The sequence below is a fragment of the Sceloporus undulatus genome, chromosome 4, assembly GCF_019175285.1.
Source record: "Sceloporus undulatus isolate JIND9_A2432 ecotype Alabama chromosome 4, SceUnd_v1.1, whole genome shotgun sequence".
Classification (NCBI taxonomy): Eukaryota; Metazoa; Chordata; class Lepidosauria; order Squamata; family Phrynosomatidae; genus Sceloporus; species Sceloporus undulatus.
In genome coordinates, this window is record NC_056525.1 from 101,362,657 (window position 1) to 101,387,306 (window position 24,650).

The 24,650-nt window shown below is 38.5% G+C and overlaps 1 protein-coding gene across 1 annotated transcript in view; it reads right to left on the reverse strand.

Moving 5' to 3' along the window:
* The window catches only part of LOC121929004 (vitellogenin-2-like), a 58,798-nt gene extending 40,369 nt beyond the window's left edge, over positions 1–18,429 (reverse strand). Inside the window, 20 exon segments of the mRNA XM_042464328.1 lie at positions 836–956; positions 1,917–2,102; positions 2,473–2,536; positions 2,738–2,921; positions 3,006–3,119; positions 3,463–3,564; positions 3,703–3,827; positions 5,662–5,759; positions 6,429–6,646; positions 7,613–7,816; positions 10,300–10,425; positions 10,566–10,743; positions 10,928–11,079; positions 11,190–11,337; positions 12,186–12,334; positions 12,539–12,700; positions 13,650–13,925; positions 14,429–14,577; positions 18,251–18,271; positions 18,390–18,429. Coding sequence (XP_042320262.1) covers positions 836–956; positions 1,917–2,102; positions 2,473–2,536; positions 2,738–2,921; positions 3,006–3,119; positions 3,463–3,564; positions 3,703–3,827; positions 5,662–5,759; positions 6,429–6,646; positions 7,613–7,816; positions 10,300–10,425; positions 10,566–10,743; positions 10,928–11,079; positions 11,190–11,337; positions 12,186–12,334; positions 12,539–12,700; positions 13,650–13,925; positions 14,429–14,577; positions 18,251–18,271; positions 18,390–18,429 — 2,817 coding nt within the window.
* Positions 18,430–24,650: the final 6,221 nt, after the last annotated feature.

The following is a 24,650-nucleotide window of genomic DNA, read 5'->3' on the forward strand; positions in this document are numbered from 1 at the left end:
TACAGTAAAGGAAGTTGAATTTAGCTCATTTTAGATAGCTTGATTTTTCAGAGGTATAGCTTATGTTTGCAGTATTAGCGTTTAACATACAGAAAACATGTAGATAGTTTGAGGAAATTTCAGAAACTTCAGAAATGAGTAGAGTATGTGTCTATTCAAGAGTATGCCCTATTCAGTTGAGTGAGACTGCATATACACTACCAAAATAATCCAGTTTGACATCACTAACTGCCATGGCTCAATGCTATGGAATTCTGGAACTGAGTTTTGCGAAACATTCACCCTTCTCTGTCAGAGAGTTCTGGTGGCACAACAAACTACAAACCCAAGAATTTCGCAGCATTGAGACATGGCATTTAGGGTGGTGTCAAAATTTCTCCAACCTTAAGCAAAGCCAATGGTAAGTGTGTGTAGGACTGACTCCATCCTTCTTTGTACATTTGGCAGATGATGTTGACTTCTATAACAAGATAGCTCTAGGTATGCCTTAAAATTTAGCCTAGAAATATTAACGTTTTCTATTTCTATTGCCTCCAAACATCTCCTACAAAACATCTCATTTAACCTTTGTTTCCCTCAAGTGTCAGTATATTAAAATAAAACCTATCTGAGTGGTCATAAGTTGCAATAAATCTACAAACAGAGGCAAACAGACACTGCCAAATTTATTTTAAAAAGTACTCAGTATATAAAAAAAAACCAACTGTTTTTCTCAAAAAGAAGAACTGTTAGTCATCAGATTCCCCATCAAAAGCCTGCAAGATTAGGGAATTATGACATTTACAACAGGACATATGCATGTATGTGTAAACACACCCCAAGAAGAATGTCTTACTTTAACATCTTCATCTCTTGGGTTGAACTCTTCTGACAAGATATCCTCTCCAAGCCTTTCAGGAAGAACTGGAGCCTTCTTCTCAGAATGCAGATGCATTGCTACAACATGGGCTGCATGGCTGTTAAGGTACACAGTGAAAAGCACTGAACTCATGAATATATGAAGAACATGAAGAATAATCAAGGAGGCAAAATGCATTGATTGGCAAGAGTACAGCAAGATCATTCCACAAACTCTGAATATTCAGGATTCTGGCTAAATTCTTGACCTCATCTTAATTTTACTTATATTCCACTTTTCTTCAAAACTGAATGAAGCTTAGAAAAAAGACTGAGGAGAGACCAAAAAAAAGAAAAGAAAAAGAAAAGAAATTCCAATAAAATTCTCATTGATGAGGTGCAGGGTTTTAGCATTTATCCATAGCTGGAAGGAACAAGTCAGAATGTCTTTTCTTTCATCGTACAATCCTTTTTCTGCTGGCCTGGAACCCCTTTGGTTACCTACACTTCAAATCAAACCCAAGGCAGCATCATAACAGAGCTCTGCCATGGAGCTTGTTTTAATTTGTGGGCAACTGGGAAGGCTGCAGAGGAGTAGACAGATGAATAAAAAGAAGAAGCAATTTACAAGAAGCACTCTTGGCCACTTTCAAATGGCAAGTAAATACAGATTTTTTAAAAAATCAAAAGGAGTTTAGAAATGCCTTCAGAATGAAGTAGAAAAATGGAAGCAGTGGTCTGGGGAAGGAAGGATACTATTTATTTATTTTGAAACTGAAGCACAGATTCTAGTAAAACACTGAGCGGTAATGGGCGAAATGGCTAATGGCCTGACTTGCTATAGGGAAAAGCTGTATGTACCTAACACCTCCACAGAACCACAAGACTGGACTGTAACATGAACTAATAATATTTTGGGAAGCCAAGGAAAGAGCACAATACTCAGAACTGTAGCCCTAACTCTTCCTTTGTTTCTTGTTCGAAAAATACTCCATGTAGTGTGTGTTTTTCATCATAAGAGAAGCCTTCATGGGGCTGGAGAGAGAGAGAGAGAGAGAGATGTAGGGAAACCACTGTACCTTGCCACTGCGAGTTCATATTTGTCATGGATTGGGTCGATCTCAACTTTGAAGTTCCGGGCTTTCATGTCCCAGATGGCATTCATTTTCAGGGAGCCTTGTGTACGGAACTGGCCTGTGATTTCCACAATATGTTGGGAGAAACCTGTGTTAACTCCCCAGAAAAGCTTTCCATAACCTTGGAAGCTAAAAGGAGATGGGAAAGGGCACATATTAGACATTTAACTATTGATGTAACTAGCAGAGCCAAGCTGAATATTAAGACAGAACGAGAGACCACCTCAGGGTACTTGATTTTGGGAGTCCCAGTTATTCATTTAATTCAGTTCTTTTGAAGAGGATTGGTGGGTTTTCTCCCTCTAGTGGCAAAATAAACTTGAAATCACTTGCAACATATGTAAATTTATATGTGCATGTGTGTATGGAGGGTTTTATGTTATTCTGTCTTAGATAACAAGCCCTACCAGGTTCAAAGTCCTGTTTTCTTGAATGAAATTTTTGACTGTGACAATTATTTTGTCATAAAAGCTAAATACAAAAATCATATTTGACTTACACAACATGGCTCTCAAGCTGAAGTTCCTCACGGACCATCTTCTGACCTTCATTATTATTCACAGCTTTTGTTACAAGAGATAAAAAGAAGGAAAACCTTAAAATGTTGGCAGTTAGACTGAATGCCAGACTCTGTCTTTTACTTTTGGCTAGTAAAGTTATCGACTTCATTGTACTCTTTACAAAATAAAAAGCTAGCACTGACTACATGTGAAATGAGGAAGCTAATAAAATATTGTGTTGTATTTGGTGATCCTCTGGCTTACCTTTTAATGAACTATGTACCATGGCAATGCCAGCGGCGCTTACTTCAAATGGCAGACCAAGAGTGGTAGGAACTATGTGCCGAGCCTCCAGAATCAGAGCTTGGGTAATTTGCTGATCAATATTTTGGATGATCTGATAGACCATTCCTAAGGCTTGAGGCCCAAGTAGTTTTTCCTCCCCAAGCTGCAACAGAATTAGTGTACAACAGGTTAAAAGACATGACAACAACACTTTGAGTATATTGTGAAAGAAAAGAAAGCAGCTCACCTTCCTAAGTTGCATTGTTTCTTCAGGAGTGAAGAACATGACTTCTTGGCCTAAAATTTTTAAATTAGCAGCTAATAATGACCTTTCAAGAGGTATGTCTTTGAATCCTGGCAGCTAAAATTCAGAAAAATAAGAATGAGTGAATATTATGTTCATTCAAGCAAGAAGGCTTCACTTCAAAAACAACAGAAATCATTCTGCTTTGCAGCACTTTTGCTGTAGATGTCTTTACTTTGGAAATGTACATATCTTGGAAATATCTGGGGGGGGGGTTAGAACAATGTTTTATCAATACCTACTAAATTTAGTTCCAAGATACAATTCCATGTTATAAATGCATACTGTTATTTGCCACCCAAATATGTGCTTTTCCTCAGCAGTACCTGAACATAGACTTAGGAATAATTTCATCCACCATTTTCTTATGACCATGCACTCAAGAAATTAAACATCTTACCTTTCTTTCAGTATCTTTTATCTTCTGGTCGCCAGAGTATTGATCCAATGGGACATTTAGTTTCCGTAACCATTCCCTGAGACCTTCAACTTGCAGTGTAACCTTTCAAAAGAAAGAACGAACTTTGGAAAGGGCAGGATATGAGCTCATTCATATGTATCGTTCATGAAGCAACAGGCAAGAGAATGAAAGAAAAAAGTTTATTTTCCCTGAAATGCATAAAGGCAATGTAATGCTTACCTCAAATGGCTTGACAATTGTGCCTGAAAAGATTAATTGTGTGTTAAACATGACATTTGAGGGGAGTGGTCCTCTGGGGTTGTCAATCACAAACAATTTTGCAATGGCGCCAAATCTGTGGATGCCTGTAATGGAAACAGACAACAGAGATGTTGTGGTCAGGTTAATGATCCTAAAAACTGAAAGTGTGATATCTTTATTACAGTTCTTTGGAAATACTTTTCCAGGTCATTTGCAACCATTCATGGTTTTCCAGAAGCAATTCAATGGGCATCATTATACCATCTTAAACATTTCTGCTGGAATAGCCTTGCAAATAACATGGCATCAAAAATCCCTGCCTCAGATTCCTTTAGACCTTTATTTGCAATATGTGGTTCAAAAGGAAAAAGAAAAGGGTTTGGAAAAGCTGTCCTGATTGGTTACTTGGATTACAACCACTGCCAGGCAAGTGGCAGTTTACAGAGTTGCAGTAACAGACCTACTCCAGCCCCATGATTTTCTGATATTGATTTGGTGCAAGAGCTGACATATTCCCTTGTCTGTCTTCATTTACAAATCAGCGTTGCAATATCTGGAACCCAAATGTATCTCTTGAACTGAATTTGTGTGCCACCAAGCCAAACAACAGCTTTTCATCATTTTACTTGCAATATTATCGTTTAAAATGCTGGCTTGAATTGTTATAATACTGTAGCTAGCTTAAAGGCATTTTAGTTTTCACTTTTTGTCTATTTTTAACTATGGACTTTATCACTCGGTGAAAAAAAGACAGGAGTGTAGCGCTATGTTCCTGTCTTTTTTCGTTGTGAGATAAAGTAGTCTGTAGTTCTTTTCAAATTGTAAGCTGCCTTGACTTCTAATTTTAGAAATGGCCAGGATATTACTACTAGCACTTCTATTATTACTACTACTAATAATAATTTACAAATAAATATATAAATTTATAATTGTAGGATACAAAAAATATTGTTCTTGTTATTGTTGCTGTTGTTTGAGAATAGAAAAGTTACGTTTGGACAAAATTTCCCAGAATCCCCAAACCATGGTGCCATTCTTTTTAGCTGGGAAACACATGATGACATCCAGTGACATCCTGTTCCAATTTTATGGTAACAGGCACCTTTCAATGACGAAGGTTTGTAAAATAATAGTTTGAAAATTGCCTTTATTTGAAAATTACTCATCAGCTGGAAAGGTGTTTTGCAGTCTTTTGGATTCCTTTAAGACCAATCCTGCAAAGTTTGTGATAGATTATGAAAAATGGCACATAGAATTTTTTTAAGTTCATTTTATTTACTACTCAAGACCTTCTTGGGAATGGCCCTGGAGGGTCAAATCATTTTCAAAATACAGGATATAGAGTGGAACTGGAAACTGAAGGAATGAAGTATGTTGCTGTCCCTAGTATTTATTTAGTTTTAATTAACTACCGATATGGTGGTCTTTTATCTGTTTGATGTGATGGCTTGTGTTCAGTTTACGTAACTTTAGCATCTTAGTCTGCTTCTCTTACCACTTCTCCATTTTATAGCTGAGATAAGAAAGAGATATACTGAGACCCTGATTGCCATCTGCGCATAGCTTATGAAGTGCATGTGGACAGAAAAATTGCTTTTAAGGACTACCATTCCAGAATGATATGTTGAATAGTAGATTCAGGGAGCTGTAGTTAGGAAGTAACTTTCTCAAGCTCTTTGGGACACACATTGCAGGCATAATCATTTAATTAATTAATTGTATCTGCAATTTGTGTCTGCACAATCACAAGAAAAACAGGAAGGATATATCCATGAGATAATTTGTACTAGATGAGAAATTAATCTATATGGTAAATACGTAGATTTTCCAAAATCATTCTGCATTTTCAAGTAGAGTTAACTTTTTCACAAGAGAACAGGTGATATTTAAAAGACTGGAACTTGTTTCTTACTAATTTGATAAATAACAGATACTTACTATTAAAGAAATTGAAATGGACAACTTTGCTGTAACGTTCATACAGTCGGAAAAACCTGGGATTCAGAAGTTTCAAGGCCACATTGCAAACAGAAGACCTAAACAAACAAGACATGACCAGTGAAATTAGAAACAACAGTTCATGTCCATGCACGTCTATTCAAAAGCAAGCTGTATGTGTTCAGATGGGTATAGCTTTGCAGCCTTGGCATTTTGTGGCCCTTTAAGGGCTAACAAGCTTGCAAGGCAGTTAATGAAGAGTGTAAAGTAGTCCACAGAAGCTTGGTCTACAATATGTTTATTAGGTTCTAACTGAAAATGTTTTGTTTTTTCTGGTTAACATGGCTCCAAGGAGTGAAAGAAGGAAGGGAGGAAGGAAGATAGCTATAACTTTAGGGAAAGAACATGTACTGTAGGGGCTACTTTTCGCTTAGGTTAGACAGAGCCAGTTACAGTGGAATGAACCAATATTGCTGGCACCTTAAGCCCTGTTGAACTGAAAATGGGGTGTCTGTTAAAAGTGAAATGGTCCAGTGCTGTGATGCAGAAGTGGCTGGTGGATCTACTGCTGTGAGAACCGCAAATCTCCCCTTGATATTATCACTGCTCTTCCAGTAGATGTATTCGGTTGTCCAGGAGCTTGATGAGTGCCAAGCATCTCAAGAGATTGGGTCTAGCATTGGGAGAGCTCTGGAATAATCTGAAACAGCTACAGAAGGAACAAGGGTGGATTTGACTGATAAAAGGAGGAGTACATCTCAACTTACAGTTCATAGTATGCTGGGATCCTGGTTTTGGTCCAAGCCTTCAGCTGAGAATAGACAAAGCTGTAAAGGACTGGATTCTTCTCTCTGAATGCTGCATTAGCAATAGCTGTCACCATGGGGAGAGCTGGGTAGGTTTGAAAGATGGCGATGCAAGACATAATTCGGACTTGAATAGAATTGGAAGTGTTCAAATAGATCTGAATAAGGATTCCTTGTACCTGCAGAAAGAGGATACGTCCCAAGGTTATTTTGCTAAAAGCCTTTGTCCTGCAATAGTTGTGCAGGTTGTAGCAAAGAATACTTTACTCAGGTTAAAAAAGAACCAGGTGGTTCTTTAATGGGGATCATACCATGAGTCTCAAAAGTGTGTATGTGAGTGTTTTCAATCACTTTGAAGAAGAACTGGTTAGCAGAAAGATATGTAGTCAGTCTACTGATCATTCAGTGGCAATCTAGATGCCCTTCAGAGAGAATGTCAGAGGCAGACTTCTCCCCTCTCCTGCCCCACCTCCTGATACTCAGGGGGTATAATTGCTTTTTGGCTGCTTCCTTTTTGTAGCCATCTTGCCCAATACTGTATTACTTATAGATCTGTCTGAAATTTCCTTCAATGTAGAGATTGGACATGCTTTTCTTGCTCTTTGTTTCTTTTCTCCCTTCTTTTCAAGCCAATTTCTGATATTCAAAATGCCAGAAGGATCTGGCCACCTAGAGATTGTCTGAGTTATGGAGAGGGCTGGTACCTGAAGCTGTTTCTAAAGACAATTTTGGCTAACAGGTCACCATAGGCATCAGATCACTGTGTGCCATTTGGCTGGATTGGTTTGCACTGTATTATTTTAAAGCACTCAGATCCAAAACACACTGCAGTAATAATCCAGTTTGAGACCACTTTAACTGCCCTGGTTCAGTGCTAGGGAATCCTGGGAATTGTAGTTTATTATGGCCCCAGATCTCTTTCTGTCAGGGAAGGGTAAATGTCTCACCAAATTCCACTTTGCAGAATTACCTAGCATTGAGCTGGGGTAGTTAAGGAGGTCTCAAACGGGATTATTTCTGCAATGTGTTTTGGACCACAGTGAGGAGATTGTGGAGGTAGCACAATATATTCCTAATACATTCAGGTGAGTCCTTCTTGTTCCATTTACAAGTATGTTTAGATGAATCTTTCTTCTTCCACTTACCTTTGCAGGGTCCTGTTTGCCAATTTGCATCAACGTCTGAATAGCAGTGGCCTGGATGAATTTTGTGTATTTATCATTCTCAGCCAGGACTCTCACTATCTTCAAGCTGGCTGGCTGAGCAGCATTGCCAAGAGATTTCAGAGCCAACATCATGAGGTTCTCATCGTGATGTGAGACTGCGTCAGTGAGGAGGTCGTGGAGAGGCTATAAAAAAGGACACCAAAAAATGGAATCATTCTAGCTTCAACTCAACACATGTAATATGTGTGGCAGTCTTTTCCCAGTGGCAAAACACCAAGGAATGGGATGCAAGTGACATCTCTGGAGCAAAATATGAGAGTGCTTGTCCTTCAAAATGTACAGCCATGGCTGGGATTTAGGAGAAAGCAGTGGCCTTTCCAGTCTGAATCACACAAATAAAAGTTCCCAAAGAATGAACAAATTGCTTTGTATTAGTAATATGCTACTGAAAGAAATTCTTCAGTGTTTTTAGAAAACATTTTTGTTAAAATACATATACAGTGAAGCTTATCAAAAATGAGAGGTTGGGTCTCACCATTGGAGGCCTTTTATAGGAAGGAAATGGCCAAGCCCAAATCATATGATCATATACTGGAAGTTAAAAATGGCAAGATAGAATTGAAAACTAAAGAACATCTTACTGAATTGGGATGGGATATAGGATGGTTTACCTACAGGCAAATAACTGAAAGATATAAAATGGATTTAAGAATATACGGTTTCGATTTGAAAGAAGATAAATGTGACCTAGGGAAAATACTTATGAAAGAAGAAAACAAATAATTGGTAAAATTTACAAAATCCTACTTGAACTAGACACGGAAGATAACTATATAAAAGACCAAATGCTATCTTGGGCAAGAAATATTGGCCATCCCATACAACTTGATCAATGGGAAAAGGTCTGGTCGAAGGACTACAAATATACGGTCTCTCAAGGTTTAAGGGAAATTTTTTACAAATTATTTTATCGATGGTATCTATCGCCAGACAAGATTTCCAAAATGTTTAAAAACAGTAATCCAACATGCTGGAAATGTAAAAGGGAATATGGTTCTTTTTATCATTGTTGGTGGTCCTGCAATCTGGTCAAAGAATATTGGAAGATGATTAATGACACAATTGGTGGTATTTAGAGGAAAGAATCCAACTTAAACCAGAATTTTACCTACTAGGAATGTTTGATGAGACACTAGAAAGCAAATATGGCAAAGTACTATTCTATATGGTTACAATGGCTCGCATTTGTCTTGCTCAAACATGGAAAACGACAATATTCCAACAAAAGACAATTGGTTAATACAACTTTATGAAGGGATGGAAATGGATAAACTTACTCAATTGCTAAGAAATAATTTAGAAGACAAGCTCTTAGAAGATTGGGGAAAACTAATAATTTTTTTCAACACTTATTGGGGAAGGATTGCGATTCTCAATGTACAATAAAAAAATAAATAATCTATATATTATATTTAGAGACAACTCTTATGGGAACCTTTTACTATTATAAGAAAGTACAAGTATCCAATATTTATTGATGTATCAGAGGGAAAAATAGGAAGTCAAACTGTAGACAATTTGAATGAGTGCCAAGAATAGTTGTGCATGTGTAACAGGAAAATAGAGTTAGAGTTAGCAAGATGAAGAAGAAGATAGGTAAATAGAGAAAGTAGAGAAAGAAAAGAAATTTAAGAAGAGAAGATATAGGAAAGAAAAGACAAGAAAAGATAAGATAGAGAAAGGTTAGTAGCTGTATATGTAAGACAGAGCAATATGAGAACTTCAATTTAAGGAATAAATAGAACATTACATAATCCTTTTTTTTGTATGTATGGATGTATAATTGTAGGTAGACAATTAAGTGTATGTGAATATGTAATATATGTAATCATGTATATGTGTATGTGTTGAATTTTATCTGCTTTTTTTTAACCAATAATTTATTTATTTTTTAAAAAATACATATACAGTGAGCCCTTGGTATCCGCTGGGGTTTGGTTCCAGGACCCCCAATGGATACCAAAATCCATGGATGCTCAAGTCCCATTGAATATAGTGGCATAGTAAAATGGTGTAACCTATATAAAATGGCAAAATCATGGTTTGCTTTTTGGAATTTATATATTTTAAAAATATTTTCACACTGTGGATTCTTGAATCAATGGATAAAAAATCTGTGGCTATGGAGGGCTGACTGTATTTCACCTTCACCCTAAATGGCTTGGGCCCAGGATACCTAAAGGACCGCCTCTCCCCATACATTCCGCCTCGCACCCTCAGAACGTCTGGGCAGCAGCTACTGAAGGTGCCTGGGGCTAGGTTAGTCTCCACTTCCTGGAGGACGTTTTCCACAGCTGCCCCAGCCCTTTGGAATGCGCTGCCCATAGAGCTTCGCTCGTCTACTACCCTGGCCCAATTTAGGAAGGACCTTAAAACCTTCCTATTCCAACAGGCATTCCCCGAATAAATATCCTGTGGGCCTCCCTCCTCTTTCGTGGCCAAGAGGTTGGGCTATGGGGCTTTTTACTGTTGGTTGTTTTAATATGTATTCTTTTTTTTATGTGTATCATCGAGTGTGTTTTAATTTGTTGTAAGCCGCCCTGATCGAAGGAAGGGCGGCATATAAATAAAATTTTTATTATTATTATTATTTAAGGACCACATACCTCAAGCAATTTGTTGGAGCAAGGTCTAGCCTGAGAACATTGTTTGTAGACCAGTGATCCATATCCCAGGAAGGCAAGCTTCTGAAGCCAAAATGACCCGGAACTACTAACTTTGTTGACTATTTCCTGTGGATTAGAGAAAGAAGTCATTCCAAGAGCTAGATTTTCATGGACAATTCATCTTTTGGATTTGTATTGACTGACAACAGTTTAGATTCCATGCTGTTGCAGGGAGTACAGTAAGTGCTTGTTGAATAGGTACTCACTGCTGCTACTCGCGCTGTGTCTTCCATTTTAGCAATGGCCGGGTTGGCAAAGTGGAGAGTTATGGGAACAACCCAATAAGGTTCCATTTTGTGCAGTTCTCCTTTGACCAGTTTGTCCTTGATGAACTTCATGCAATTTAAAGTGCCTGCATAGGCCATTCCAGTCAGTAGAAACTGCCTGCAGAATGAAGAAGAAAGTCTTCTTAGGATTCATTTTGAACTCTTTCCTATAAATGCAATACAGACTGGATGATTTATAGGCCTGTTCTAAGGCTCACATTTGTGGCAGAACACCTTTAGGGTGGATCCTCATCAGCCCATCAGGGAGATGCTCTGTCAGACATGCTGCTCAGGCAACGTACCTGGCTCTGGGTCTGTTCCCAAAGTCATTGTAGATGGTGTTCATCTCTTCAACAGTCAAACGACGGAACAGCTGACTCAGTTCGATGTACTTGGGGACAACTTCTAGAGGGATGCCTGGCAAGCGGTCTACCTCTTGCAGAATTTCTACAATCTGTTAGATTAATAGGAAGAAAAGAGTAGCTAGGATGTAATCACTGTAGGCCATCAGGACATATTCCCTGTAAAGCCAGTAAGAAAACAAGAGAGATATTTGTTCTTTACCTGTCGCTTAGCGTTTTCAATGAGAACCATCTGAGGCAGATTTTCTGGAAATTCATAATGAATGTCTACAGTCTTCTCTTCAGCCACAACCTGTTCCTGTAGCTTTTCTGCATGTTCAGTTTTGACATCAATCAAGGTAAGTTTTTGCCTGGAAGGAAAGAGTAAGGTGCCATTGAGGAATGAGTCAGTTGCAACCATTCATATGATCTGCTTCTCATTTTCCCCCAGAAAGAAGGACAACAGGGAGATATGGATTGCACTGCTGAGCCCACAGAAGCCAATGGGAATGTAACCATTGACTTCCTAGAGTCAGGTTTCTACCTGATAATCACTCTAACATCTAGAAGAATGTTACAGGAGGAAGAACATGATGCGTCAGCATATATAAAGCTATATATGTGCATCTGATGAAGTGGAGTGTGGTCCACAAAACCTTGTGATAGAAATTGCTTTTTCTCAGGCTCAAAGGTGCTACAGGATTCCTTCATATCTTTTTAATACTAGTTTGCTTTTTAAAGGAAGAGGGTTTTTTAAAATAATGTTGAAAATGCTTTACCTAGTTGCTTCTCAGTCCTACTTCTATTTAAGTCAATGGGAACCTAAACCTTCATGGTATCGTCTTTAAAAAAACAACATGTGGCTGTTCCTACTTACTAGCATTTGTAAGACTGTTTACATGCATCTGATTATGTGAACTGTGATCAACAAAACCTTATGATAGAACTTGCTTTTCCTCAGGCTCAAAGCTGCTACGGGATTCCTTAATACTCGTTTTTTTGCTCCTCAGTCCAGCTTCTACTTAAGCAAACAGGAACCTAAACTTTTGTGATAACGTCTTTAGATTGTAAGCCCGAGGGCAGGGAACCGTCTAACTAAAAAGATTGCATGTACAGCGCTGTGTAAATTTACTGCGCTTCATAAATAAAGGTTAATAATAATAATAATAATAATAATAAAAATAATAATAATAATAAACATCCGGGTGTTCCTACTTACCAGGCTGTCATTACTCCAGTACCATCAGCTTCACTGAATGGAGAAACTTGGTATACTTCCTCTGACTCAACTTGAGCGATCTTGCAATCAGGACCTTCAAATCTCAGTTTCATGACAAAGGCTGAAGTCCCTTGAACCATTGTGTTTCTCTAAATGACAGACAGAGGCACCTTTTTGAATACAAATACTGACTGAAATACTTTAAAGATAGAGGCTAGAAGTTCATATGGGGGGGGGGGAGAAGGGACATTAATCTTTTGCCCTCCATTCCTCCACCTCTCTGACGCCTCCATTCAAGAGAATGGAATCCCTTAACATCCATGTGTGTGCAAATATATCCAAACTGTTCTTACCAGCAGGCATTTAGGATTCAAGTAGAAGTAAGACATTCCAATGGTCCGCTTGACTTTATTCCTGCAGTTGTTCAAGTCCTTGGTCCTGGTCATAATGACACCATTGTTGCTCTTGTCATCTACGATTACATACCGAGTCTGGCACTCACCATCAATGCCATCCTGTAAATATTGATACAATCAGATTACCAAGGGATACACAAACACCACCCAAATAGGATAGAAGGGCAATGGTGGGTTGTGTAGGTGTGATATCAATTAGTGCAGAGTGAAATTAACATTGTGGTTAGCAGAAACTAGTCACAACTGAGAGTTAGAGTTGACTTTTTTCTTGTAGCTGATATCTAATTTTTTCATAATGTACATTGTTTTTTTAGGATTATAGAAACCTGCATAGAAAAAGATGGGGCAGATACTTTGTTAACCCCAAAGATAGAGAATGGTCTTTAGTCTCTTGATTTTATAGTAAATGTAGCAATTTTAGATCAGATAATTTGGGCCCAAGACCCCTATCTCCATTTATCAAGCAGTCCTCTTAATGAGAAAGTATTTAACTGGATGATCAAGCTTGAAATCAAACTTCCAATGGTGATTAGAGTTGGAAAGTCCATGATAGTTTACAGCCTTTTTAAAATCCATCCGAGAAATTACAGGTGCGTTCATTATGCTCTGGCCTGGTAGTGTAAACAAGACGTGGGGAACAATTTATCCTGCAGGTGTTTTCCAATTCTTGCTACCATCATCCCTTGCCATCATGGTCAAAGATGATGGAAGTTGTAGTTTCACAGCAAACAGAAGGCCAGAGAGCATAAAGAACAACTTGAGTGTAAGCAACAACAACAACAAAAGATTATGTTACTACTAAGGTAGGTAGGGTGAAGGTATAAAATACAAGTTCAACATTTGTAAATGGTATATTTAGAGCTTCCTGTCATACCAATACAGTATGTGATATTATAGTCTCTGCTGCTTTTAACTGACTAATAATTTTCAATTTATTGTGTAATTTGCTGCTTCTTGTTTGATGCATATGGACTTCTTGGTTTCCTGTTGTATATCACCACATCAATAAATCTGACATACAAACAAAGTGTATATGGAAGAAACTAACCTCCTGAAGCTCATATTCTTTCTGGTTCCTTGGTGTTGCAATCAGCATGTTCAGGATGCCTCTCACCATGTTCAAACAGTATAGAGGTACTTGTGTTGATACACGGATATTCTCAATCCTTCCATTGTTGTATTCAAAGTGGTAGGTATACAGGGTGCAAGCATCCAGTTTGCCAGGTTTCTTGGGAGGCTCAGTGAACTGGTCTTTTGGCTCAACAAACTGATCTCTTGGCTGTCTAGGGAATCCGACAAATTCTTCCATTTGAGGAGAGAGAAACTGAGAACAAAATGGAGGGGAAAGGGAGAAATATAATCTTTGTGTGTGTGGGTGCTTCTTTTCTAAATAAGCAAATAAAGAAAAACGTAATGATCCAGTTGAAATGAAACACTTGTAACTCCTGCTGATTTTAATGTATGAGGTCAGTCCCATTGAGTTCAATGGGTTTTACTACCATATAGGTGTATGGTACAGCATTACAGCCATAAAATCAAACAAACCCCAAATCCTTATGGCTAGATTTTGCCCCTTCTCATCATACAAAATTTTTCATATATAAACAGGAAACAAGTATTTAAACTATTTCACTGAAGTGTTAATGTTTCTTTGCATTTTTCATTCCTTTTTATTGCATTATGTAACATATCAAGCACATATATGTAGTATAAACAGAATCGTTCATTTTTTTCCTGTGACAACGTTGCTTTCTAGTGTACTCCAGTATAACACAAATAAAGCAAACATTTGTTTCTCTAGTCCTTTGAAATGTTCCTCCTCCTTACCATGAGGGTATTGTCCCGTTCTCCTCCATAAATAGATATGTCAGATGTCAGCTTTACAGCAGATTGTCCCAGACCATCTCCTTGGGCTGTATTCCGAATGACGGCTTCATATTTGAACTGGTACAGTTTCCCATTGATGAAATCTATCCCTATAAAGAATCATGTAAAGAACCGTTAACATCTCTTGTCTTTGTACACTCATGTACACTCATTGGGATCAAAGGCTTTAAGTGGGGAAGCTAAGGCTTGAATGGATTCAGTCCTTGGCAGACATTTTAAATACAGGTCAGCTATTTACGCAGAGGCAATCTGGAGCTTGTTTGGCCTTTGGGGTAACACTGCAAATAGGAAACCAACAAGGAAATGTTTCCTCTGAACCCTGAATGGTTTCCTTTGCTCAGAAAAATGAGTTCTTCTTTACAACATCCCATGCCATGCAGTTCACTATATCTGTATTGGAGGGAACAGGGCCAAAATGAGGAGAAAAGTTTGGCTAAGGCAAAACCAAACAGAGATCTCCCCAGTTTCCAGTTCAGTCTCTAGGCATCATACTACACCAACCCTACTAATCCCCACCCCTCAAGGACTGACTCCTATAGATGTCATTTCAGTCAAAGGGCTGAGGGGAATTTGTTGTTTATTCAGTTAGCAATACTTACTGAGTTCATGACTCTCGCCTTCTAAGGAAAGAAATTGGGAAGGTTACAGCCTGAATATAACAGCAGAGCATGATCTTTTCATTGTAAAATATACCTGTGAGATGTGATCTACCTTCACCTTCTAATAAGAATTCTGCTGTTGAGGTTTCTAGTCAGCCATCCACTCCTTTTCCTTATTCTATTTTCTTTTCTTTTCCAAGGGATAGTCTACATTCTGCTCTGCTGATGCTTATTAAATAAATACTAAATACTGCTTGGTATTTGTAGAGACCTTTATATTTTTACAAATGCTTCATATAATTTATCTTTACATTTACCCTTCTCGGTCAGTACAGTATTATTATTGTTGTTTTGATAAGGTAGGAAAGAGGCTAAGAGGAAGTGTCTGATAATACTTCCCAGATTTACACTTTTTTGTTTGTTTGTCAGGAAGCCACAGAAACTTAATCACACCTTTTCTTTTTCTCTCTCCCTTTTCTCTCTCTCTCCTTCCCCTTTCCCCACCTCTCCCTCTCTCACATACATATTTTGACAGCCATAAGCATCATTTCAATAGGCATAGTGACAATTTATAAAAATTTCAGTAGACTTACTAGTTTCTGGAAGTTGGCCTTCTAGAAGAAAGAAATTGGAAAGGTTACAGTGTGAGCGTAAGAATGGAAAGGAGTCTTTTAATTGTAAAATGAGCAAGCAGAATCTGTGCCATAATGTTACAGTGCATTGTTGGTGTTGTTGCTGTGTGCCTTCCAATCATTTCTGATCTATGGCAACCCTAAGGCTAAACTACCATGGGTTTTCTTGGCATGTTGTGTTCAGAGAAGGTTGTCTTTGCCTTCTTCTGAGGCTGAAAGAGTAGGACTTGCCCAAGATCATCAACTGGGTTCCCATGACCAAGTGAGGATTCAAACCCTGATTTCCAGAGTTGGAATCCAGTGCTCAGACCACTACACAACACTGGATCTTGATGCAGGGCATCTTAACAGCAGTACACTTGTCCCTCCATATTCGCTAAGATTAGGAGCACAAGACCCCTGTGAATATGGAAAAACTGCAAATAACAAAAATGCCATGTTTTTACTTGAGAGAACACCTCTCTAGGAATCTCTAGGTCCTCCAATGCAACTCTGTGGTCAATGTCTGACAGACACTGACCCTAGAACTGCGCTGGAGGAGCTACAAAGGCCTAGTATAGTATTCTCTCTAGGAATCTCCAGGCCTTTGAGTGCAACTTTTAGTTAAAGTTTACCACAGATTTGCACCAAAGGACCTAGATATTCCTAGAGAGAACATATTTATAAAATTCGTGAATAATCAAATCCGCAAATATCAAAGCCGCAAATATGAAGGGATGAGTGTACTTCACATCAAGATTCTAGCCACCAGATAAGGGGTGGTGTATATGCTTGGGATGTAGTCCAAACTTTAAAGGGGTTATCCAAGGCACTAAAATAGATTCAGCATCTTGGATAGTTCATTTTGAGTAAAACTTGGACCAACCTCCTCTCCCATTATGGAAAGCATTCACCACCCCAGACTCCAGGATACTGGCAATTCTGTTCCTCTTCCATATTTTGGAAGACACTCAGTTTTCTTCTGAGCATGTTCAGTCTTTGTTGTTTATTGAGGAAAGGGAGCATTACCACATAAGATATTTTAAAATATCTTTCTTCACAAGTCTTCTTTTTGGACTTCTACAAATCTGGTGGCCTAAGTCCCATAAAAATTGACCCATTTGCTGAATGATAATTCAAAACTTACATAAATCCTACCAATTGGATTTTCATTGGTTGGGGATAAGAATTTTAAAGCTTCATTGGACTTTGGTGTGCCCCTGCACAAGGAGGGAATTATCAAGAAATCTAACCATTCAAGTGCAACCTGTTGCTTTTGCTTATTAAATCATAGCTGAACTTCATAATTCACTCAGAATCTAAAGGTTATTTATGTTGAAGTATGAGTGAAGTGCAAATGCATTTAACTGTAATTAACTGTTTCATTAATAATGACATTGAATAATTAATTAATAGTTACTCCACAAACATGCTAAGTATTTGTTGAGGTTTATTCATATGTTTGTTTAAATCCTTGTGGACTTACTGTTTTGGGGTCTCTGGCCTCCTGGTAGGAAAGAAATTGGACAGGTTAAAATGTGAGCTCAGCGCTATAAGCATAGTCTTTTAACTGTAAAATATAGGAGCTTTAAATTGTATTCTGGTTAAGGGCTTCCACTTGTAAAGTCTAGCTCTATTTTAAAAAATAATACAAAGACCAATTTGCATCCATTGGTTTTAATAAATGCATAATCACCAGGACTGCAACTTTTAATTAGTAAACTCTCTTAAGTTGAAGTTGAAATTGATGGATCTGTAAGAACGTTTAGTAGGCTTCCAGTTTAAAAACACGTGCCTATATGTATGTTTATATTCATGACATAAGTTTTCACTTTTTAAAGAAATAAACCACACAGACCCATAAAGTCAAGGTGTTGCAAAAGTAATAATGCTTTAACATACATAGAGTTTTTGAGCCTCTTTGGGCTTCGGTCTACCACTGAAAATAGGGAATTGATAAGGTTTTCCTTTCAGCAGTAAGCTGCTACTGGCTTCACTAATTCGTTCATATACTGATTCATATTTTCTTCAAGATTTTGAAGATACATATATACATTTAAATGAAATCATCTGATTCATTAGTGCATATAATTTAGGTAGCACTCTAGTTCAGGAGTGAGGACTCCCTGGTGATCCAGATGTTTTTGGATTTTAGCTGCCTGAAGCTGCAGAGATCAAGAGCAAATGGCAAGGGTTATAAGGCTGCATCTACACTGCAGAATTAATTCAGTTTGACACTGCTTTAATTGCCATGGCTCAATGCTATCCAAATTCCCCCAAAAGATGGTTACAACAGCCCTATAAGGCAGATCAGTATTGTTATTCTCACGCTGTGGGTGAGGAAAGAGTGGGGCTAAGAGACTGCACTGTCCATAAGATCGTCTATAGCAAGATTTACAACTGGCAATTTGTAGTTGCTTTGAGGGCCACACACCACCAGCTCAACTCTTTCACCTCCTGCCTCCAAAAGCTGACTGCCACAAATGCCATCCCAACAAATGTAGGTACATTCATTATTATTTTTTAAAAAATTGAATAACTGATAGACTTACTTTGTGGAAACTTCTGGCTCACTGGGGGAAAGAAAGTGGATATGCTTATTAATGTGAGCATAGAAGAAACTATTAATTGTAAAATGTCAATTTGAGTAAAATATAAGAAATTCTTGATAAAAAAGAAAGGCAAACTTACCCGCAAGGGTGAGCAGGAGGGCTAGGACGATTCCCCTCATGGTGAAGGTGAATGACAGCCCTTAGAGATGCTGGCTATTTTATAGGATGATCGAGAGTCCCACGTGATCTGGGTTGACCAGAATTGTGCTGTTTCAGGTAAAAAAATTATCTCTTTCAGCAAACATCTTTTTGGCAACCATTCTGATTTTTTTTTAATTTTCAAGATAAAGAACCCATTTCCACCTCTTCCTCCACAAACCTGTTTACACTTCTTTGCAACTATCCTGCTATTATTGCATGGTTCTTATTGAAATGTTTCATAAAAGTGTCTTATAAATTGAAGAAAACATTTTAATTGAACAAAAAATAAGGTTTTTGTTTTGTTTTGTTTTTTACTATTGCTAAGGGTCATTTTTGGCATAATTTTAGGTGAGGGAGACTTTGTCCTGGTTAATCTGACCTAATATGTGACGCAAAAGTTTACCTAACTGATAACTACAGAGATGTGATGCTGGTGCATGACACCCCAAAGTATAGTATCTTTGTACATATTTCTTTTTCTATTTCATGCTGCAATATTATGCATACTTACTCTAAAGTAAGCCCACTGGGACTTAGCATAGGATTCCAATCATACAGAGCAATCCTGAAAAATCTTGGATCAGATCTTTTGTGGCTCTTTCTGCTCATACTGCTTCCAGTATTAAAGGCTAGTAGATCCCTGGGCTGAGCTGGCAGTTCAAGACTTGGTGGATCATTCCATCATCATGCCTAGGAGCTATACAAAGTTGGGAAGCTCCAAGAGCTGTATTCTATAATGTGCAGATATATTTACTGTTGTACATAAAATGTGTTTTGGAGAAGAAAATTTGTTTTCTGCACAGAAAACAAGTGCACTTTCCCCTGTGAAAAAATATAGTCAGCCCCCCATATCCACTGATCTTTTTTTGTCCATGGATTCAAGCATTCACTGCCATTTTACTATGCCGCTATTGCCTTGAGCATCCATGGATTTTCCCAAGTACCATCTGTATTGCTTTTTGTGCAAAAAACATCTTTTCTCTCTCCCTCACCCACAACCCCCCCCCACACACACACACATTTTCTTTACAGAAAAACCACATGTAGTTGTACACAAATTTTGCCTGTGTTTTGGACTGTGAAGGATCTTGCATATGTTCTTTTTCTCAGTGGGGTATGTCAGAAGTCAGGACACTTTCCTTTCATAAAGTGTGTGAATGTTTACAAGTATAGTTGTCCCTCCATATTCGCTAGGGTTAGGGGAACAAGACCCCCGTGAACATGGAAAAACCGCAAATATCAAAAACACCATGTTTTTACCTGAAGGAAACCTCTCTAGGACTCTCTAGGTCCTCCAGTGCAACTCTGTGGTCAATGTCCAACATACACTGACCATAGAATGGCACTGGAGTAGCTACAAATGGTCTTTCAGTGCAACGTTTAGTTAGAGTTGACCACAGAATTGCACTGGAAGACCTAGACAGTCCTAGAGAGAACATATTAATGAAACTCGTGAATAATCAAATGCACAAATATCAAAGCCGCAAATATGGAGGGATGACTGTATTTACATTCTTATTTATTTCATTTCATTTCTGTGCCGCCTTTCTCCCAAAAAGGGACCCAAGATGGGTCCCAGATAAAATAGTTTAAGAACTTCACAATAAAAATGTAAAAATAGTTAAAATCATCTGGTTAAAACAGTATAAAATGGCATATGGTCATACAAAGTCCAAAAATATACTTGGAGCACACATCTCTTATAAAAGCCTCCCTGGCACGCTTGAACAAAAATATATTTGCCTGCTGGAGAAAGGGAAGCAGGGAGGGGGCCAGCCTAGCATCCGCTGAAGGGCACTCTTGCTTGAAGAAACTTTCTCTTCTTGATATCAGCTGTTGGTCCTAAATGAAAAATGTTCTGTGATAAAGAAGAAGAGTCAAGTGCAATTAATATATTTGATGGTACTGAAAGTCATTAGATCTGACTGAGTCTGTTACAACTGAATGTAAACAAGCTACAAAAGCAGCAGTTTTATACCAGTTGAAATGTTATGGCAGTTGAAATGAAATGAAGCAGAGAACTAAAGCTCGTTAGCCAAGAATGTGCATACCTCAACAAACTATAATTCCCCAGATTCCACTGGATGCAGCCATGATATTTAAAGCGGTATCACACTGCTGTGGCTGCATTTGCACTGCAGGAATAATATAGCTTCACACTGCTTTAATAACTGCTATAGCTCAGAGTTATGTAACTCTGAGATTTCCAGTTTGCTGTGGTCTCAGAGCTCTCTGACAGAGAAGGTAAATATACGCACAAAATCACAAATCCCAGAATTCCATAGCATTGAGCCATGGCAGAAAAAGTGGTGTCAAACTGCATTATTTCTGCAATTCTACCAGTGTAGTGTACAGTGGTGTTACTAGAGGTTTGCAGGGGCTGCGGACCACACCGGGTGACACTTCAGAAGAGGGGTGACACCCAGTCGTGCCTTCCTCCCACTGTGGGATGACAAGAGGTGAGAGTGCCTCTCCTGGTTTCATTGCGGTGGTGGCTTCCTCCTGAGGACTGTAGTGTGCCCATCTTGGCTTCACCATGGTGGTAGGTATCCTCCTCCTCAATAGGGAAGACCACCACCACTATGGCCAAGAATAAGGGCAAGTACACCCTTTTGGTTGCCACTGCTATATTAAAAATTCTCAGGCATTGATCTCTTGTATCTCACCAGACTAACCCCAGGATGCCATAGAATGCAGCCATAACCATTACAGTGGAACCATAATGTTGTATTTGATTGTGTGAAAGGGCCCCTCCCCACTTGTGTCCTTCATATGCTTTCCTACTACAGTATTAATTCCTTCTTTTTCTTTCCACAGACAATGGAAAGATGGAATAGCTGTACAGAACCTGTATCCATACATTCTGCATCAATGGATTCAACCAACCACGGTTCAAAAATATTCACCAAAAAACTAAGAAACCCCCAAAGCAAACCTTGATTTTTGCCATTTTATATAAGGAGTACCATTTTACTAGGCCATTGTGTTTAATGGGACTTGAGCATCCATGGATTTTGGTATCCATTGGGAGTCCTGGAACCAAATCCCAGCAGATACCAAGGGTCAATTGTACTCTGTATTGTGACTGGCACTGCTAAGAGTCCATTATAGACAGAGTGAGACACCTGCCTCAGGCAGCAAAGGTCCAGGAATTATACATTTCAATGATCTCATATCCTTTTCCTGAAGAGGAAATCACTGCCACCTTGCCTCTCTTCCTTCCCCTTCCTTTGCCTTGCCTTGGGAGGTAGTAGCAGCAATGAGGTAAGGGAAGTTGCTAAGGTGGATAAGCCTGCATTAATGGACGGTTCTTTGCCTTGCTCATCAAGTGGTGAGAGTGCCTGGACTGTCCCCCATCATTACTTTATACCTTTGTTATAACTGAGTAACAATTCTGATATACAGATCACCACATTTAGTCAAACCAGGAGTGGGGAACAGGTCACTGTTCAAATGTTCCTCTGCATTGGCTCTCCTGGATTGGGGTGATGGGAGCTGTAGTATGATAACACCTGAAGGACCACACGTTTCCCATCTCTGAATTAGACGGTATAGGGGAAAATGGAGAGGCATTAAAATGTTAGGTGATTAAAAATGTAAGTCAGTCTACCACTGTAATTGTTGTTATGAAACAAATCATAGGCATTCATAAAATGTAAATGTCCATATATAAATTAGCAATCTGCTTCTCAGAATTATTGTCCACTTTGGCATTTTTCAGCTGTATCTGTACTGCAACCTTATAGCCCAGGTCACAGTGACCAAGGGATTTCTTCTTTGAGTACAAAAATATCATCAGCAAATATTGTCATTTCCAAGGTAAATGCCAGCTTTAGTAGTAAGGGATACAGGGGCTTTGGGAGGTCATGAGAACCTTCCAGTTTTCTTCATGGCAGGTCATTTTGGAAAAGCAAAGAAATGAGTGAAGCATATGTTCAATCAGCTTGATTACTGTAAGTATAGTTTATTTCATATTATTCAGTTTTATAATGTGGCTAGATTAATTCTATCTCAATACACAAAGCTCCCATTATAAATTGCCATGCTTTAATATATATGCTTGTGATATAGGTCGGAAACATTTCATGTGAAAGGCTCCATTGATTTGGGGATATTTGCCATTGCCTTCTCCTGAGGCTGAGAGCATGTGGAATCAGTCACAGAGCTGGAAGAGACTACAAGGGCTATGTGAATCTTATTGTTAAGTTTATCACCTTGTCATCATAATTTATTTGTTGCCTGTCAAATCACATGTGCCCCCTATGTAGACTTACTAATTAGACTGCTGCCACACTGCAGAAATAATGCAGTTTGACACTGTTTTAACTGCCATAGCTCCATCCTATGGAGTCCTGGGATTTGTACTTTGTTGTGGCCCCAGAGAAGACTGAATATCTCACAAAATGGTAAAACTCAGAATTCCATAGCACTGAGCCCAGGACAGTTAACATGGTGTCAAACTGCATTCATTCTGGAGTGTAGATGCAACTTCTAACAAGTGTTGAATGATGAGTCAACATTACGTAAATCCCATTGATTCTATGGGTCTGTTCCTGCTAAGACTCACAATAGGATCTAGGTTTTAGTCTGGAGCCAATTATTCTGTGCAACTGCATACAGAGAGACACAGACACAGAAACATTTTTTTCTTTCTTCCTTCTCCCTGCTGCATTTTCAGTTACTGGGTAGATAACTAATTAATCGATTTTCACCTCAACCAAACTTTTTACCAAGTTCAGTGTAAAATTGGTACATCAGTTAGTTCATCTCTGCAATGTTGTCAAATTGACCAGTCAATGGATTGCCTATTATTTGATCACTGTCAAATATTGTCAGGTGTACCATGAGGCCAAGAATGTCACTGTGTACTTTTTGTTTCTTCATTATTTAATTTGTTCACAAGTGCCAAGAGGGCTGTTTACCAGGCCCTAGCTTTGCATTAACCAGGGCCATAATGATGCAAACAGAGCTGAATCATAACCAAAAGCTGATACAGAGAATGCTTGAAGAAATATCCTGTCTCCCACACAGTACAAAGCTGCTCTGTGGGTTTTTCATGTTTGATTCTTGTTTTAATTTCAGAGTTTATCTCATTGATTTTGCTACCACAATAGATGAGGGATGTAACTTTAAGAAGGTGGCTCTTACTGCATTTTGGCATTGCAGCCCATTTGCAACCCAGGCTTCTGCCGCATCTTTTCAAGAATGGGAATATCCCATTCTTGAAAAGATGCAGGAGGAACCCAGAGAAGCCTGAGATGCAAACGGGCTGCATATTCCCTGGTGATGGGAAAATGCAATAAGATCCACTTTCTTAAAGTTATGTCCTATGTCTATCGCAGGAGCAAACCCAATGCGATAAACACCATCTTTCAGGGTGGTAGTAGGCTTGCTCTTGTGGTGGAAGATAAATGTACAAATGCTGAACTGGAATGGAATGGAATAGAAACCTTATTCAACATTGCTTAAGTTATGAACCCTCATTCATACAGTTGCCTGTTTGCATGCAATACTATATGAATGATGGGGAACAGGATGCCTACATATTCCGTGTCTTAAACCTTTGTGCAGTGAGTGTAAATACCTTAAGACATTTTTGTAGTCATGTTTGACTAAAAACAGTTACTGGGCTCTCATACTGAGGGACCTGGGATCTTCCTCTAATGCATCTGAGGAAGTAGACTAGAGTTTACGAAAGCTCATGCTGCCAATTTCTTTCTTTGAATTAGTCTCAAAGGTGCTACAAGATCTCTCTACATTTTGGCTGGAATCACTGTTGGTTAGTCCCAACTAGAGTGGTCCATTGGATCATTTGTTGAATGGTGAATTAACATGTAAATCCAACTAGTTTAATGGCTCCACTCTAGTTGTGACTATCAAGAGGATTTTGGCATTGTTTAGGTTCAGTCAAACCATCTCAGATAAGAGGACAAGTATTTATATATGTTGGCTCCTGTCTTTCCAAATCCCTCTGCCCAGATTCTCAAACCACACAAACAGGAAAGTAACCATAACATTATTAAAAACTATGAGAAGATCCATGCTATTGATTCTATAACTACATCTGCTATCAGTGCATAGCCCAGAAGTGAGCCACGTTAGCTAAAAAGTGTCTTGCAAGGGTTGTTCCAACCACCATCACCAACTGGAATAATAATAATAATAATAATAATAATAATAATAATAATAATAATAATAA